The 19,065-nt window shown below is 28.4% G+C and overlaps 2 protein-coding genes across 6 annotated transcripts in view; both read left to right on the top strand.

The window, feature by feature from the left end:
- LOC107445212 (tetratricopeptide repeat protein 1) lies at nt 1–12,831 on the top strand. The gene is made up of 6 exons (XM_016059559.3): nt 1–488; nt 2,528–2,701; nt 4,303–4,339; nt 7,985–8,133; nt 10,912–10,966; nt 12,436–12,831. Exons 1-6 carry the CDS (start codon nt 249–251, stop codon nt 12,549–12,551), a joined length of 771 nt encoding a protein of 256 aa, XP_015915045.1. The 5' UTR covers nt 1–248; the 3' UTR covers nt 12,552–12,831.
- Nucleotides 12,832–17,520: 4,689 nt separating this feature from the next.
- LOC107446614 (pyruvate dehydrogenase kinase) overlaps nt 17,521–19,065 on the top strand; it is a 50,589-nt gene continuing 49,044 nt past the window's right edge. For 3 of the 5 annotated variants that reach the window (XM_071184344.1, XM_071184345.1, XM_071184346.1), the window contains exon 1: nt 17,546–18,042. In XM_071184344.1, coding sequence (XP_071040445.1) covers nt 17,940–18,042 — 103 coding nt within the window. In that variant the 5' untranslated portion in view covers nt 17,546–17,939. Of the gene's footprint in view, nt 18,043–19,065 lie in introns of all 5 variants that reach the window. The other 2 variants (XM_071184342.1, XM_071184343.1) reach the window with 2 other exon arrangements.

Below are 19,065 nucleotides of genomic sequence, written 5' to 3'. Positions count from 1 at the left end.
TGAGATGGGATGTTGCTTGTGATCATATCGATGCTAGCTATAAGCTAATAATAAGATAAGTAAAAACTTCGAGAATGCTTGCCTAACACCAATAATAAAACAGCAGTGACTAAAGATTTCTTACAGAATATTAATTCTATTTCTTGAAAACGAAGGCCCTGGTTATTGAAAAAAATTATACAATTATTTAGCTGAAATATTTTCTTATTAATTACTCTTACGGTATTCGGAAGTTTTTAATTAGAATTATGGAAAACAATAGTAATTCGACTGCTTCAAATACTGTTGATAAAGATTCGTTTAACATGAGTAGCGTTGAAGAGTGTATTCCTAATGACAATCAAATTCTTGATTCACATCAAGAAACTGAAACTAATGAAGAATTTTTCGATGCTAATGAGAGTGAATCTGAAAGTGAGGACGATTTTGAAGTAGACGAAGAGGAGTTGTTGAAAGCTCAGAAGGACATGTCTGAAGATGAACTAGAGGTAGCTGTTTAAATGAGTTTAGATATAAGTTTATGTGTACTTTTGGTTGGTATTGGTGATAATAAATTATTAATTTACTTATTTCATAAACCTATGCACTTCATTCTTAATGGCACACGAGTCGTCCAAGTCTGGAGGAAGAATTCCATATTGGTGCCTTCGTGAAAAACTCTTAGCAGCAACCAGGGGATATTTCCGTATCGTGATCTGTGGCAGAATAATCGCCAAGTCATGGCAACTTTCATGCAGCGGCCTGCAAGAAACTTAAAAAAAAAAAAACACCACTGAAAGGGACCAATTCGTAACTACTCCCGGGCAAACATCTACATGTTTTTTTTAAAAAAACCTGCAAGTTTAAAATCTATATGGCGCCTTGGCGATTGTAGTTGGTAGATCACGATACAGAAATATACCTTGAGTTTCTTAATCATCTAGGCGTCGCCACATTGATTAAATGTGGCGATGACTCGATGGTTCAGAAACTCGGTTGGGAGATATTTCTGTATCAGTATCTTTTCATGCCTACTATCTTTGACAAGGCGCCAAAGGGTTTTTTAACTTGCAGAAATTTATAAAATATATTTATAGGTTGTCCATGGGTGGTCAGGAGTAGGGTTGCAAGTTTGTTGCTGGAAAAAAGACCCAAAATTCAAGGAAAATTGCACAGATTCTAAATATAAAAAATTTACGATAAAAATGATGCAAAAGACAGAAATTGTGCAAATAATAAAGAAAGCTTAAAAAATACAGAACAAAAGTATTTCATTTAATTTCAAGCAATATTTATATTTTTATTTAAGTTAACAAAATTTTGGTAAGAAATGTTGTATATTGTCAGATTATTCTCATTTATGCTTCGTCCTTCATCACTTAATACATTTTTATACTTAGAAAACGATCTTTCTGCGTCCACACTGTTTGTAGGCACCGACAAACATTAAATTACCAATTTTGGATAGCGTTTAGTCCTTGATTTCCAAAATTTTATCAATTTTCCTTCATCAATGCACAATTCCTTGACCGTTGCTTTGTAAGAAGTAATTGCTGTGAAAACACAAACATTCTACATTTAAACTGCTAGTTACAAAAGCATTATCTCCCTCTCATCTAAGAAACTGATCCCTATTTAAGAAATCACAAGGAGCCACCCAGAAAAAATTTTCTGGATATGTAAGAAGGCAGTAGAAATTTCATTGCATATTGCAATAGCCTGTGTAATAATTTTTATGTCAAAGATTTGATTTATAACATTTTCCTTCTTTTGTGATTCCAATTTCTTTTCTACTCTTACTGACTTCAGGAAGGTAATCCTATCAGTCTATTACCCTCCCTAAGTGTAGAAAGACCACCTTACTTGACAAGATGGTGGTTATCGCTGAACTATTTTCTTGTCATTTTGCTATTGATTTACTCCCCTAAATATCAAATCAATTTTCCATGTTCAATTTAAGGCTTCAAGAAAGTAAAAAATTATGCTAAATTAAAAAAAAAATTAAAAATAAAAGAAAAAATTCACATTTTAAGCAATTTTCGCACAAATCAAAACATATCGAGAATTTCACGGATTTTATAAAAAAAAAAAGGATTATAATTTTGCGGATATTCTTGCTGCAGCCCTAGTTATGAGTTATAATTGTTGAGTTGGTTCCCTGTGGGCCCCTGCCTGGAAGTCAGCAAAACTTGAGGAATATTTTGACGTATATGCCAACCCTCAGCTGTTATTGTGAAACACCCTCAATGGTTGCTCGATCTCCATGACCCCCTGGCTCACAATGACCTGTTGTCAAAATGTTCTAATACTGAATCTTATAACTTATTAGAGGAAAATATGTTATAGCAATTAAGTTTTTTTAAGAATAAAGAACTTTTTATTAAATCACGTGAAAATTTGAATACAACATTTATCAGTTTCACTATGTCGTCTCCTTCCGTAAAATCTCGCTTTCATTACTCTTAATCAGTTTGTAGAGACTGTTTTTCACGATAAAATTATTAAATACTATTGACTTCTGTTTTGTAATATATTTATATTTCACTAGAAACAAAAAATTGAAGCTTTAAATCTGAAGAAGTCTGGAAATGAGTGCTTCAAAGCTGGGGATTTCAAAGAAGCTATGGTTCTTTATACAGGAGCTTTGACTTTGTGTCCTCTAAAGTGCCAGAATGAACGCTCAATACTTTATTCAAACAGAGCTGCTGCAAGAATTGGTCTTGTAAGTCTTTCATTTATTTATGTTGACCTAAACAGGTATAATTTAAAGAAAAAGTTGTCATATAATTTATTTTTTTTGCTAAATGTTTTCATTTTACAAATTTAAGATAAGAATTTATAATTTGAACAGATATTAATTTTTTTCTTCCTATTTTAGTTACAATACATTAAGAACTTTTCATAATTTCTTTCTATGTCTTTACTGTATTGATAAAATATTTATCACATATTACCAAGTAAATATAATTAAGAAAGAATGCGTGTAGAAAAAAAAATTATTTTGAAAAATAATTACCTATCTTTTTATGTTTTGTTTCAAATTTTATTTAATAACTATTAAGCATTAAGTATTTTTTAAAAGTCATTAATTATTTGAATTTATATAATTTGAAAATTAATAATTTTTTCTTGATTTTGACTGTACAAGAGTATTTTTATGCTTACAGTTTTTGTGCCTTCTTTCCATCAAATGATGCCAAAAATTATTTTTTTAAATTTGAATGGTGTAGTATTATAGTTAAAACTTCTTGAACTTCTATACAGAAAAATACAGCTACACATTTTAAGAAGAATGAGCCACCCCTCGTCAAATGTGGAAATTGTTTTCCGACCCCTGAGGTGTGGAACCTTGTTAAAGTGAAAGCATTGTAAACCTTTAAATTTTCACCATTAAAAACAGATACTCAACTGAAACCAAATCTTTAAAATAAAAGAAACAATGTCACGCAAAATTTCAAATATTTTAATGGTTTTCAAATGTATCATTATTTAGACATGATTTAAACCTTATTGAAGATTGAAATTTTAGCTCAAAATAATTGCTTCTCCTCTTCATGACAGAGGCAAATTAAATTATATTTAGTTGTTAGAATGTAAAAGTGTATAATGTATTTTGAGAGGTTTTTAATGTGGTAACTAGTTACTTCTGAATTTCAATGAGTGTAAATAAAACTACTTCCTGAATAAAACCACATTCACCTATTATTCCAGTATCCAATGTCCAGTTGACAATGGTGTTATGTAATTATGAGATTATTAAAAAGGTTTGACTGATTTTCAAATTCTGAAAATTGGTATTCAATTTAAAGTTATTTCTTTAAAAGTTTTTTTTTATTGAAATAAAATTTTATTATTATAATAGTAAATCTTAAATATTAGTTAAATTGAGGAAAAAGGTGATGTGTTTAGAAATATTATCTACCCCCTCTCTAGAAAAAATATGTATACAGACTAGTTTATTGAAATTACCTTTGCATTTACTGGCATTATAGGTCAAGAAATATTTTAAAATCTACAATAAATTTCAATATACCAAATAAGTTCTGCAATAATTAATTTTTACTAAACACTTGTTATGAGATTTGCTGATAAGTTGCATTTTCAAAAGTATGTTTTTAAACAACATTTTTAATTTTAAAAACTATATCTAATTTTTATAATATTTTTAATGGCTGAAAATCAGAGTATGTTTGAAAAAAATATTATGCCCTTATGATGTTTAGGATAGGGAATTCTTTTCCCCTTTTTATGAGTTTAGCATTATCTTAAATGTCTTTTTAATTTATTAAAAATAGATAAAAAATTTTTTGTATTTAATTTTAGGACGATAAAGATGCTGCTCTATTAGATTGTAATAAAGGTAATTTTTTTAATATACATTCTAGTATGTGTCTATAAAATATTTTCATATTTTGTATCGAAAATTGTATGATGAAAATGTTTATAAAAGTTCATACTAGTTATAAGTTATAAGTTTATGAAAGTGTATAATCATTATTTTAAAAAAGTCGCTATTCATAGAAATATTTAGAAATTAATTTTTTAATTAAATTAATCTTGAGTAATATAATTTTGTTTACAAACATTTTCTGTCCTTACATATAATTAATGAAAAGTTAAACAAATTTTCTTAATTTTTTTTTTCAAAATGAAAAACTGACATAAAATTAAGACTCAAAGAATTTTTATTAAAATGTTTTATTTTTATTTTTTTTAAAATATCACTTTGGCTGCATATTAAATTTAAAATCTTGAAGTCAAATACTTTAGGAAGGAAAAAATTTTGAGTATGATCCTTAAAGTTTGGATGAAGCAATATGTAAAGGAAGGTAAAGTAAAGGATGTTTTAAAATTATTGTTTATTAATTTAAATGTTTGTTTTCTAGAACATCTTTTTTATTATTATTATTTTAAAACTATATCTTGTATATTTTGTCCGATTGATTTGAAGAAAAATATTTATTAAGAATCTGCATTTTATATAGGGAATTTATTATTATTATTTTGTGAATGCAAATTCAAAAGAAATATTTAGATACATTTATTGTAAATATTTCATTGAAGAACATTTAACAATATTTTTATCTAGAAAAAATTTCATACTAAGGCACTTAAATAGATGTAAAGAACAACATTCAAGCAAAATTCAAAATTTATTATTTAAATTTTTCTTCAATTTGCTATTTTTATACTGAAACATATATTTTTATTTTATTAAATCATGTTTTAAGCTTATTTTGAAAATTAACGAGTGAGTCATAAAATAGTATGCTCTGCAACAAATGAAAATTAAATCCGTCAAACAAATTCAAAATTTTGCTTCACCAGTGCAATCTCAATGCAAAATGAACCTGTAATGCATTTGCCCATGTCTCACACGGCTATCTTGTATCTCATGTTATTTTATTTCTAATGCCCATCTGAGATCCGTTCTAGTAAAAATGGATATGTTAGTTTATAATTAAATTTATTCACCATTAAAGACACTGCTATACAGTATTTTTCTTGTGTGGTGCATTTGATAATTAGCTATAAGTTTGTTGGGAATTCTTTGTTTGGTCTGAAAAAGGTAATATATCCATTTTTATTGTGTTAAATATCATAAAAGTAAACAGTTAACCATAAATTGAAGTGTTTTTGTTACTTGTTTTGAAAAAGTTATCCGATAATGAGTGACTCTGACGATTTTGAATATGCCAATTTATCAGAAAGTTCTGCTATGAAAGTGGTGATCCTTGAGTTGATTTAATTGATTTTAATATCTTGAAATTCAAAGTGAACCTCTAATAAAATTGTTGAAACTTTGAACAGTAATTTTTTTACAACTTTTACACCAACCCCCGCTCCTTAGTTCCCCCCCCCCACACACACAAATGAAATTGCTAGAAATAATTTACAGTATACCCATCATAGTGCATAGCAGCGTTTTTAAAAAGTGCTTAAAGGTGCTTATTTTGGCTTTACATTTTTAAAAGCCCTTAAAGGTGCTTTTATTATTAAGTGTTTTTAAAAAGTGCTTAATTTTCCCTTTTCGAAAACGAGATTTTCGCTGCACATTATGCAAAATCTTGGATTTCACATTGTTCTATTTAACGGTTTCACAATTCATTCACACACAATCCATTTTGCCGTACCATTGGTCTGTAGCATATGAAAGTGCCAATCATTTTACAAGTTTGATTAAATACTTGCAGGTCCGCATGTGCGTATACTGAGTTGTATTCAGTGGGAAGGATTCTTGCATTCTCATGTACAATTCTGCTGCATTTTACACCCTCTGAAATCGAACTGAAAAATCTCGATATTTTTATGGTGGCTAATATAATTAAGAAAATAGTTCTTTGTCAGAAACTAGTGATTTATCATGATCATGTAAAGTCTTTGAAAATTATTTTGCAGTTTGTTAATGTATATAGGAATTAAAAATATTTTTTCAGTGCTTAAAGAATACCTGAAATGTGTTTATTTTTTATCGAAAGATTTGGCTACACACCCAGACCCATAAATTCATTTTCTGTGATCAAAAATGAACTAAATCGTTTTTTTTTTTTTTTTTGCCAGTTTTTTCGAAAAAAGCTCGTGTTTTAAGAGGTTAATACTAGTTCCAAGCCTGACAGCCAAACATTCACAGCATAGCAGCAGGCATTACAGATTATCATGCTATCTGCGAATTATTTTTAATTTTCGATATCCTTTTTTTAAGAATAAAACGAGAGAGAGAGACTATCTTAAATTTACATAATTTTTTAAATTTCATAAATCAGAAAATTTGACACACTACTTATTTTGGATAGAAAAGTATATATAATTTTCTACAAGTGGGAATGTAATTGAGAATACTCATTTTGTTGCACATGCGAAGATTTACTGAAAGTGTCTGTTTACTTTGGGCATTTTCTAGATATGCTTTTGCAGCCAATTAGGTTCTACCCTTGGGATATACAAACCCTTTTAAAAAAAATTCTTTATCTTCTGGAAATGAGATTGATTGGCTGGCATTCTCTCTTTCTCTGAAGGCTGCACTTGTTGTCAATAATTTTTGAACTATGATTCAATAATTTAAAAGATTGAATATGAAAAAAAGTAAAAGGTGAAAAAGTTGCTTACTAAAAGAGTATATTCTAATACATTTATAAAATTGTACCAAGCAATACATCCCATTTCACTCATTAAATCTATTTTCTTGTTAAATGCATGATATTTATAAATGATTTCTGCTGTAATAATAGAGTTTTTTCATAAAATTATTAAAAAAACAATTTATTTATAAGAAAAACTAAAATCTTGTGCGTAAATGTTTAAATTATTAATCGATAAAAAAAGCTTTTGTAAAGGGTTTTAAATTCTTTTAAAACTATTTTTGCAGATAAAAGCAATTAATAAGTAATTTTATGCCAATTATATTTCTCTTTTTTAATAAAAATGTTGTGCTGAATTCTGAATTTCCTGAAATGTGTTGTAGATATATATTTTTATTTTTCTGCATGTGCATAGTCTTTTCTATAATTTTTCACTTTGGGTCAGAACCGCCACTCTCGTTTTTAAGATACAAAATGCATAATATTCAACAACTTTCACTAATTGCATATTCTTTGGTGTTATTTCTAATTCTACATTCCTTTGTTTATCATCAAATCTTACATAAATTTCAGTCACTCTTGTATCTCTATATAGTCTCACTGTTGTCATGTCAGTGTCTAGCATGTTGGACTAAAAATATTAGTTGCCTACAGAAGTAAAATCAAGATGATTTTTTATGACATGATTTAAAATTCGGTGCTGTAATATTCAGTTGGATACATGGGGGGGGGTATACTACAACTACATTTTACCTTGGTTATGGTTTAGTGAAAATGATTTATTAATTTTAATTGTATTTCCTTACAAAATCCTGAACTGTGAACTTTTAAAATATAGTCTCATAGAATTTTTGAACTTCTAAGTTTTTCTATATGTTTTTGTATTTCATTCCAATTTTATTTATTTTTTTATCGGAATTATGTAGCAATTGAACTAAACCCGGATTACCTGCGAGCCATTTTAAGAAGAGCTCAACTTCATAAAAAGATGGACAATTTGGATCGGTGTTTAGAGGACTATAAAAAAGTTCTTGAGTTGGATAAAAATAATTCAGAAGCAAGGCAAGCATGTGCTGTAAGTATTTTTTATTTATTTTATTACTCCATAAAGAGTAACATTCAATAATTTCTGTATAATTTTGAAAGTATTAAGCTTTTCATATTTTGATGCAATGAATTTCATAAGGCATTTTATAAAATACTTATGTCCGCAACCAAAAGGAAAAAGACCTAAATTTTTTGATTCCAACATTGAATGTTAAAAAACTAAACGAAATTTCGAGACTTTTTTCCACTTATATTTTAATATATATACGTACATTATACAGTGAAACCTCCTATTATGAACACTCCTACAAAGCAGATGCCTCTCATTATGTACATATTTTTAATTCCCTGTGTATCTTCTATGCATCAACCATTATGTACCTTCTCCTCAAAACAGACGCTTCAGTAACTGGACACAGACAGTCATTTATTCTCTAAAACGTTATTTTCTATCTCTACAAACCGGACGCCAATTTTTCTAAATTAGAAAAAAAACTGTTTCTGCTTTAAATTCTAAAGACAAAAAATATGCAACCATTTTTAAAGCACCATCATTTGGGGCTACTTTGTGCAAATTTGAATTTGGCACTTTTCAAGTGCTGTTATTCAGTATTATGTTTTTTTTTCACGTTAAAAATGTGTGGAATTTGAAGATAGAAGTCTCCTCTATTACTACAAACATTTTTTCGAATTTTAAAACAATCTCAGAGTGTGTTTTGTTTATCCAATGTCAACACCTTTCCGAGAACGTCGGACGTCGAAAAGTGTGCGTGGAAACTTTAGCTGTGAAATGCAAAGACGTTGATAAAACAATTGTCGTAAGTGCAAATTTTTTATTTATACATTAATAAACAATTATATCATGTTAGCGTTAAAAAAAATTTAAAATTATTAACAAATAAGCGGAAAATGAAAATGAATGCACTGTGGGGCTACTTTGTGCGAAGTTTCATTCATTTTTATTTTTCCGACAGAAAAATTGTCAACCGTTATAAAAAAATACCTCGAACGAGAAATTACCGTTATTACACTTTAGAAAAGCTGCAACAATGTTTGCAAGCAGTTGCTGGTGGTATGTCGATTGCAGAAGCTTCTCGGAAGTACAAAATCCACAGAAATACTATCTCTAATGAAATTCACAAGAAACACATGAAACGTGCTGGTAAACTATTATTTTTCTTCTACAAAGGTTTTCTAATGAATTAATCAAATGATTTAACACATAAAAATATGTTTTATAGGACATCAGGTGATTTTGACAGAAACTGAAGAGCAAGTTCTGTCGTGTTCATTCAAGCACGTTATGTTCAAATTTATCAATATTATAAATGTTAATGAATATGTAATAATTATTATTTTTGAAATTTCATCCATTTCAATGTTCAAAAATGCATATGGTTTCCTTTTGTTTAAACTCATATGTTTTGAAATAAACATTCTTTTTAAGAATAAATTCTTCATAAAAAATGGTTTTTTAACGCTGCAAATTATTTTCAAACTAATATCGTTACATATCTTGATGTTTTTGTCACTAAAAATGTCAACAATTAACTTTTTTAACAATTTTATATCAATACTTTACTAAAAACATGATTATTAAACTGAATTCCTATCACTGCACAAAGTACCCCAATTGGGGGCTACTTTGTGCAAGGTAAGTTTTGGCTTATTATTTGTAAATATTACATACAAATAATGCCAAATATTGATCAAATTCACTCGTCTGAGTCCAGTTATGAATATAATATCGATAATTCTACTAAAGTTCAAAAACTGCGAAATCCTGCACAAAGTAGTCCCACATGACGGCATGTAATCTTATCCAGAACTGAAAGTATTAAGCTATCTTACAACTATAAATTCTCTTTTCACCTTCCTTTACCTTTGCAAAGAAAGGGTGAGAAAATGTGAAATATTTTAGAAAGTGTCATCTTTTGATCTGGAGGATACTGGTTATAAGACCCCACAAGCTGATAGCTGATATGATGTCTTAAATGCTCCCAATTTCTCTTCCCCACTAAAAATGCCTTTATACTTATTATCATTTCTGAGACTATGTTTAACACATTGCTGGGTTAAAAAAGAGAGCAGAAATCTCGTCATTGAGGTGTTCATATAAATGAAACATTAATGTAGACACTTGGCAGATGATCAATTGGGAATAAGACAACTCTCTAGAGCCTCCTGCCTTACAAGTATGCATTGCTGCTTCTGTGCATAGTGGGAGGTGCACTTTCAAAGACCATTTTTCCTATCAAGTGATGGTGGGGTGTTAGGGGGGTAAACCTGATAGTCAAACTGTCTAAGGAAGTGACATAGGACTAAATGATCCTATTCCGTATCATATAACTAACTTGAATGTCTGTTTATATAAGCTGGAGCTACATCCAGAATTATGTATACATATATAAAAAAAAAATTCATATATTTTACTGAAAAAAGTATTTTTTAAAGTTTAAATAAATATTATTGTAAATAGTTATTTAAGATTATTCAACTTTTTCTACATCATTGCAATTATTAGTGTACCCTTCCCTTAAATGGACCACTCTCATAAGCGGACAATTTTATCCCTCTTAGTAAATAACTTAGATCAAAAATACACCAAATATGGCAATAATATGTTCATAAAATCACATTAAAGTTAAAATTTGAACTGAGTTTTAATAATTGACTCTCTGAGCTGATTTAATACTTTGTCTGAAATCAAAAATGTTTCAATTCCTGCTGTGACTCCGTAGGCATTGATTTATATGTTCAATGCATTAATGTAAAATAACATTCTGTGTATCCTTCTATGTTTTAGACTCTTCCTGCTGAAATTGCTGAAAGAAATGAGAAATTAAAACAAGAAATGTTTGGTACATATTTAAATTTATTACCTTGTTTTTTTATTTTTAACAGAGTGTTTATTTGCCTGGATAACCTTGAAAAGTCAGCAAAATTTTTCAGATAACTAAAAATATATAAATGTCTGGATATATTGTTTAATTTGTGAAAATATTAGGGACATTTTAATTGACTGAGGAAAAGATTGAAATTTTTATAGTTAAAAATGTATGGATTTAAATTGCATAATCAGGAAAAAAATGAATCTGTAAAAAATATTAAAACCAAATGTTTCCTTAACTTTATGTATCGTTATATGTAAGTTTGTTCTGTGCTATTGCAACCTGCTTTAGATTTCATATGAAAAATAATTGACTGAAATTTAAAATTAACTAACACTAAGATTTGAAAAAGTTTGCTTGAAATATTTGAAAAAAAAAAAAAAAGAAACATGTGCCGCCTTAATAATGAAGGTATTTATATTCTTTTTATTTGATGTAGCTGGTTAAATTTTTGTTATATTTCTTCTTAAGTAATATTTTAACCTTTAAAATTAAGCTAATTGAATTACCATTGGAATGTCTTGTTCAGTTATATAAAAAAGAGTTCTTCTTAAGATGGGACCTTTTAGCAATGCCTGTCACAAAACATTTATAATGATTGTTTTTGACACTAATACATTGTTTGATACTTAAAGAAACAATTCATTTTCTGCAGTTCTTTATTAAGAACAAGATAGCTGACATTTTGAAATTTGCAAGGGAATCCGAATCTTTCTTCAGAATTTTAATTCTAATAACATGTCTGTTGGTTTGTCACGAGCCGTAAATTACTAGACAAGCACCAACTTCTATGTTCCTTCCTGCAAAATGCGGCTCAGTCTCGGTTGATGGCATGTGCTTTAGGGTTCAACCAAAATTGATGGCATTTGTTTATATTTTCACATCAACCAGCCTCTGGACTGCTAATTAGCTGTCCAGTAACAGCAAAATATGAACGCTAAGAGTGGTTCAAAACAGTGTAAATTAAATATTATTAAAAATACTGGATGCATCAAATTTCTGCCCAACATGATCAGGTGGGTATGGGACACAGTTGTTAAAATCATTCCTGATTTTACCTTGTCTCATGGTTTTTTGCTGTGAAAATTTTGTTGCAAGTTTCTGAAATCAGTTCCCTGAGATACATGTTATCCATGATAGTCCATGTGGAAGTTTTAGCATGATTTAATCACTGTTAGCTTATCAAATTAAAAATAATGCTATTTAAAAGTCAAACTTGACCATGAATCAATTACAAAATGATTGCCGGTGTTTCTCTACTTTTTCATATCTAAATGACTAACATAATTTTTATAAAAAAAGTTTGAAATTGTTGAAAATATAACATGGATTATTCGTAAATATTTTTTAGGTAGCGTTAATCGATGAATATTGTTTTTGGTTATTTGTTTATTTATTTTTAATTTATGAGTGTTTATTTGCATTTTTTTTTCTTTCAGGAAAGCTCAAAGACCTTGGAAATATTTGCTTAAAACCATTTGGGCTTTCAACCAATAATTTTAAAATGGTTCAAGATCCGAATTCTGGTGGATACAGTATAAACTTTCAGAAATAACCATGATACATAAATTTTGATTTATTTACTACAACATATATTTTCTTCAAATTAAATGGTTTTAACTCTCTGTTAGTCATATCTATAAAAATCTGTTTCAATTATTTAGAGTGGCAGAAGCATTGGTCTCTGGACCATTAATAAACTGATTTTTGTTTGTAAAATCATCTCAGAGTTAAACTCACATTCTTAATTATTGATTAATGTTGAATGTATATATTTTTCCTTGCATTTTATGATTTGTAGCTATTTGTGAATAAAACTTGAGAATAAAAGTTAAGTAATTTTGGATTGTTTTTATTCAGTAAAGGGAAAAAAAGTCAAAACTTTTTCAAGTTTGCATCTGATGATCTGATTTTTACATGCTTGGATCTAACCTCGAGGGCCTAACCTTAAATATTCTAATTAAGTTATGCAGTTGTTACTTTAAGCTGCTAAATCAGACGACACAAAAATGCAATTTTTCTTTATGAACATTATTTTCTTTTTTTCTACGAATTTGGATTTTGAATTTTCAGAAAATTGGATTAAGCTGCAAATAGGATTCCAATAGTTTGGTCAAGATAGTGGTAAAAAGTTTAAACCTCTTATTGGTTTAAAATAAAACATGCTTTCACTTTTTTTTATATCGTGGAACTAATGAAGTGAATCAAAGTATTTTTGCACTCGATTATAAAAACTTCATCCAAAGATAATTTCATGTAAAAAACTATTTTATATTATTATTTTTTATTTATGGTCAAAAATAATTTTAATAATTTTAGGAATTCCAAGGGTAAAACAACTTATTTTTTAACCTTAGATATGGAGACTTGTGAGAAAAAAAGCATCCAAAAGCAAATATTTTTAAAAAACTTATAACTTTTTAAAGATTTAAGCAACTATTTCTTCATATATTGTGGTGTATAACAAAATAAGTGATCAGTTTTTTGATGCTTTGTCATTTTTTCTAATTTACAAAAAAAAAAATAAAAAANAAAAAAAAAAAAAAAAAAAAAAAAAAAAAAAAAAAAAAAAGGACTAGTGTTTTATATACCAATACAGTGGAGTAAATTGAATTAAAATATGAGGGGGAACATAAGAGTTTTTTTCCTTAAAATGGCCGTATTATGAATGGTCTCCGCTATTGAGCAAAGAAAATAAGATGAGGTTATTGGCGGTCACGTTTTGTAATTCGATTTTTTTTTTTTTTTTGCCAAATCTCTTGTGCCCAAAAGAATGGATTTTCTTCATATTAGGTCTTTTTATTTGAGCGATTGTTACTAACTAACTTGAAAATTTTGTGGCAAGACAATTTTGGTGTGTTTGGAGTGATTATTTTCGATGATATTGTTTTAAAATACTCGGATTAAATCGATGTTAAGATAGTATAAAAATAAAAACCTCAAGAGTTGTAGGTATACGAATCTAGAGTGACAGCCCTTCTTATTTTCCATCAGTCAGGTTAACTTAGTAATTCATTGATTGTTCCCATTGTTTTTTCTTTGGTTTTCTTGATATCTTTTCTCATCATAGAGTTAATTGTTTCAGATTCCGGCTTAAAAATTATTAATATTTGTTATTTAACAAATTATATTAGTTGATACTTGATAATTATGTTTGATTATATTTTTAAAAAAATAAATGCTAAAAAAAATTTTTTGCATTATTAAATTAAAGAATTAATGTTCATGGCTATCAAAATTAGGTTTCTCTTCGGATGCAGTATATTTTGTTGAACTCTATACAAAAAGCATTAAAAGTGTAATAGTTTTTGGTATATTTGAAATATAAATGAGAGTGTAAAAATTTATATCTATCGGGGTATTTTAAATTATTTTTTACTATTTATAACAGTCTTTTATTTTTATTCAATTTAGTTATTTAAAAATAAATTTTTTCTTATGAAAAAACTGCTTTGTGAAGACAGAAACTTATGTGAAAACTCAAACTCATATATATCTTTAAATGTGTTCACTAAGTTGTACCATTATGCTGTTTAGGTAATTTTTTTAACTGTGTAATGTGTCTGTTTTATTATTATTACTTCTCTCTAAAAAATGTAATTTGAAAAGAATTGTTTTCAGTATTAAAATTAATTTGTAGGGCTATAACCGAACAAACAAATTATTTTTTAGCTATTTCATTATAAATACCGAACATATACTTACTAAAGCGAACACAGAGAGAGAAAAAAATATTCCTATCATGCAACATTTACCTAAGCCTAACCACATACCCACTTTACCCCATCTTCAGAAAACAATTCATAATATTGAGAATTTTGAAATTTATTCTTAGATTTCTATGTAGATTTGTTCTTTAGATGTTTTTAACATTACCCCATGTACCCACTTTATCCCAACAGACCGTATGATATAGTAGTAAACATTGAGCAGTCATCAGAAGTAGATTAAAACGTTTGACTGTAATTCTGCTTCTTTTTGTTTCAAAAATATATTACATATGTTAGTATATTACGTTGTAAAAATAAATTTTTAGCTGTTTATGAAAAGCTTATATTAAAATAGTTTTTAAGTGTATATCAGGGGTCTGTCCAGACCGAATTTACTACCGTTTAGCGGTACCTTCACAAATTCAACTTTAGGAAAAAAGGTAGTTTCACAAATTTAATTTTAGGAAAAACGGTAGTTTCACAAAATACTTTTTCTTAAAATTGTATTTTTGTATTCCTTAAGAAATGATAAATCCATATTTTTGTGTTGGATTTTTAAATATAATTTTTCATTTTTCACAAATTATGTCTAAATTTTCACAAAATAGGTACCTCTCAGAAAAACCTAGACAGACCCCTGGTATTATTATTTGCAGCTACTTGAAATGTCATTTTTTGTAGGTTATTAATAAAACATGAGTATTCCTTTGTTCCTCAAAATCTTTATATTTATGTGCCTCTGTGCATTTATGACTGTTGATCTGTACATCATAGATTTCTTTATCATTTGCTAACTATGTAATTTGGTAATAGGCCTGTAACAAACATTCAGTTAACCAATGCACCAAGCCGAATATTGAACTTTAAAGATATTGAACTTTTATTTTTCAAAATTGAATAAAAACTTCAAAAATCAATTTTTTAATGAAGGATCTTGATTTCAATATTAAGAATTTCTATCATCAACACTTTTTTATTTTACACTTCCATATTTCTCTGATATTTTTTTTTATTTATAAATTATGAATAATTTGTGAAAATTTTAATTTTTAGTTAAAAATTGTTTTCAAAAAATTGAAATTTCATAAATTTGTTCTGTAAAATTAAAAGATTTAACAGGATTTTATTTATATTCTACATTTTGTAGTGAAAGATGTAATTTTATTCATAAAATTATTAAATTTAGTAGAATCAAGATTTTGAAAGATTAAGATATTTCAAATATCAAATAAGAACATCTCTGAAGTTTCCATATTGTATACAATTGATACCTGGAATAAGTCACTTAGATATCACTGTTAATGACAGGCTATCTCATGGACATCTGTGATAAGCCACATATATCTATCAGATGCTGATCAAATACCTGTTGGGCCCCTGGATGTTCAGATAACTTTGAGATCTCCGTTGGATTTGGGAATATCCTGTTTTTTTGATCAAGAGTTATCTCAAAGATGTTTTGGGAATATTTGTGACTGTGCGGGATAAAATCGACTGACATTTTTTAAAAAAAAAGGAATAATTGTGTGGGTTTTCTGTTAAGTGCAGAGCCTGACTAAGGCAGGGACATACGGGGCTGTTGCCCTGGGCCCCCACGTTAGAGGGGGCCCCTAAATCGAATAGAAAGTTTATTTTTGTTTTCTTCTTTAATGAACCTTTTTTTTTAAACGAAATATCAGTACAGTGCAAAATCAGTCAGTTTTATATTTGCTTCTTCATTAATCTATCGTATGAACACAAAAAATCTCTATTTCGTAAATCCATGGCCTTCTAGGACGTAATTCAGCTTAATTTTCAAAATCGAAACCAATGAAAAGCTTGTATTTTTAATCAAAAGCTTGTATTTTTGCAAAATGCGATATGTTTGCAAAAATACGGACTTTTGATTGGCTTAATTGGGCCATTGTAATTGCGAACATTTTGCTGAATTCCGTCTTAATCCAAGGATATGAATTTTTAATAGCTAGATGACAATCAAGAAACAGCAGTCGTCATGATGGACATGGAATTGTCAGTCAATAAAATGGACGAACGATATTTCGTCTGACCATCGGAGGAGGGAGGGACTTTACAGCTATTTTAGGTTCTAATCGATAATCTTGTTATGTTATCTATAACGAAGTGAAAAATTTAAATGCCTCCATTAAGTTCGGTTCTTCATTGCTAAAGTCCTGAAGCAGCAGGGGGCCCCCAAGGAAGTATTTGCCCCAGGCCCCAATTAGGCTAAGTCGGGCCCTGGTTAAGTGACTGCACATTTTAATCATTTAACCCCCCCCTCCTAATTAGATTATGATTACAAATATCTTGAAATTGGGAGAGTTTTTCGCGGAAAATATGTCTTATTAATCAGTCTCTCCGATATTTTCTCGACTGTGATCGGAGATACGGCAACCGCATTTGGTGTGAATGCTCCTTAACTTTTTAATTAAACTTTTAAAATACATTAATATCATTATTCATGTCTAAATGTATCAGCTATTTTGAATTCGGTACTACTCAAAACTGATTGTTGGTAATAGTTCAAGTCGAACTAATTACTGGATATAAACGTTTCTGTTGCTTTCATTTAGATGTTATTAAGTTTTGGCTATTTTAGAACTTAATTGATATTAAATATGCTGGTTATGCGAGCGATAACTTGATCATGGAGTTTTTCGCAAGTGAGAATATTCCTTATCTCGCACAGGCGATCACATGCATGCAGTTTCTAAGCAATCTCACTTGCGTGATGGATGATCAAAGGTAGTGAGAATAAGCCCTTAGTCATTGCGTTTCTAACTATCGTCTGCATTTTCGACAGATGTGAACTGAAGTGAAAAGAAGAACGAAACTAAATATCGAAAAAAAAGTAAAGAAAAAACAAAATACTTTAATAAATCTTTATTGGCTCTTATTGCTTTGAAATCTGAAGGACATGTAATGTTATGTTTTGATATTTAGGCAAGGGTTCGTTAAGCTGTATATTTGATGTGCGGAACGTATGGGTGACGTTAACTTAACTGTACTTATTTTGCTTGCTTTGTGTAGTACTGAATCTATCTGTTTGTTGTAAATTTCTTTGCAAATATTTCATTTGTTTGAAATTCTGTTAATTTTTTTTTAATGAATTTTTATCTGGTTTCTTAAAAGCATTTTTATGAAGTGCGACATTTGAATTGTACTTCGAAAAAATATTACTACCGTGTTTTATTTATTAATTTTCTTTTCGTTGAACGAACTTATTGAAATTCAAAATGAAGACTTCGATGAAATTGTTTAAAGATTTATCTAAAATGATAGACTTTTATTCTCAATTCAACCCATCTCCTCTTTCAATAAAGCAATTTATTGATTTTGGTAAGTTAATAATTTTCTTGAAACTTTTTTTTCGGGTATAGCAATATTGTTTAACGCATTTTTTAACTGAACAATTCTGTATGTATTTTTTGAAATTCTGTAGATTAGGTATATTCTACTTATATTATTAGGTATACATTGTGCAAAACAATTATGAAGCTTATTGTTATGTGTTTTTTTAACACGAATTACTTATTAGCGCATCTTTGTATTCAGATGAGGGATAAAAGCATTTGAATCCAAAACCTAGATATTTATGCACGATTTGTGTATATAAATTCTGCAAGTATTAATGATATTTAATTCAGTCTGTTAGTAAGCTTTTTTTATATGGAAAGACATTTATATTTATTTTTGAAGGAAAAGATAAACTTGTTTCCTTATTTTTGTTGCAGGCAAAGTAATATTATTACTCCAAAACTGTAACATGTGCTCTTTTTCATTTTTTAAGCATGAGTTAGTTTATAAAACTGATTTTATCACACTGCTGATTAATCTTAAGTTTAAGGAGGGGGGAAAAATCATTTCTTGACAAAAAGTAGGAAATTTGACTAAAATACTGAACGCAATAAATTTAAGGTTTCTTTGCTTAATAATATATGTGACAGGCTATCATTACATTATTACATGTAATCTCTAAGAGGGGTACAAAAATTCTCAGAGCCCACTATTTCTCTAGAGCATAGTTTTCTTGATTTGAAATTTCTTCTAAAATTATAGTTTTTTGTTGTTGCTGTTTGTTATCAGTTTCATTAACTTTTTCAAAACTTTTCAAAAAGTAAAGCTTATGTTTTGGAACTTTTTTATAATTTTTGTAACAAAGAAACAAAATCATTTTAATTTTACCCAATTCTTGAATAATTTAATACGTCAAAAATAATCAAACTGAAAATATATTCAAATTGTAATAGTTCAAATATATTCAAATTGTAATAGTTATAAGTTTAAAGTCATACTTATAAACATAAGAAATTTATAATAATAAATAAAGTAGTTAACATATTCGTTTCCCCCCCCCCCCCC

Source organism: Parasteatoda tepidariorum, chromosome 8 (genome assembly GCF_043381705.1).
Source record: "Parasteatoda tepidariorum isolate YZ-2023 chromosome 8, CAS_Ptep_4.0, whole genome shotgun sequence".
NCBI lineage: Eukaryota > Metazoa > Arthropoda > Arachnida > Araneae > Theridiidae > Parasteatoda > Parasteatoda tepidariorum.
The sequence above is the reverse complement of the archived record's forward strand: the minus strand, read 5'-3'. Positions and strand labels throughout refer to the sequence as shown.

Excerpts from the sequence above, each read along its gene's own strand:
- LOC107445212 (XM_016059559.3), top strand. The coding sequence starts at position 249 with ATGGAAAACAATAGTAATTCGACTGCTTCAAATACTGTTGATAAAGAT. Across the intron at positions 489-2,527 it reads TGTCTGAAGATGAACTAGAG|AAACAAAAAATTGAAGCTTT; the intron begins GTAGCTGTTTAA and ends ATATTTCACTAG. Across the intron at positions 10,967-12,435 it reads ATTAAAACAAGAAATGTTTG|GAAAGCTCAAAGACCTTGGA; the intron begins GTACATATTTAA and ends TTTTTCTTTCAG.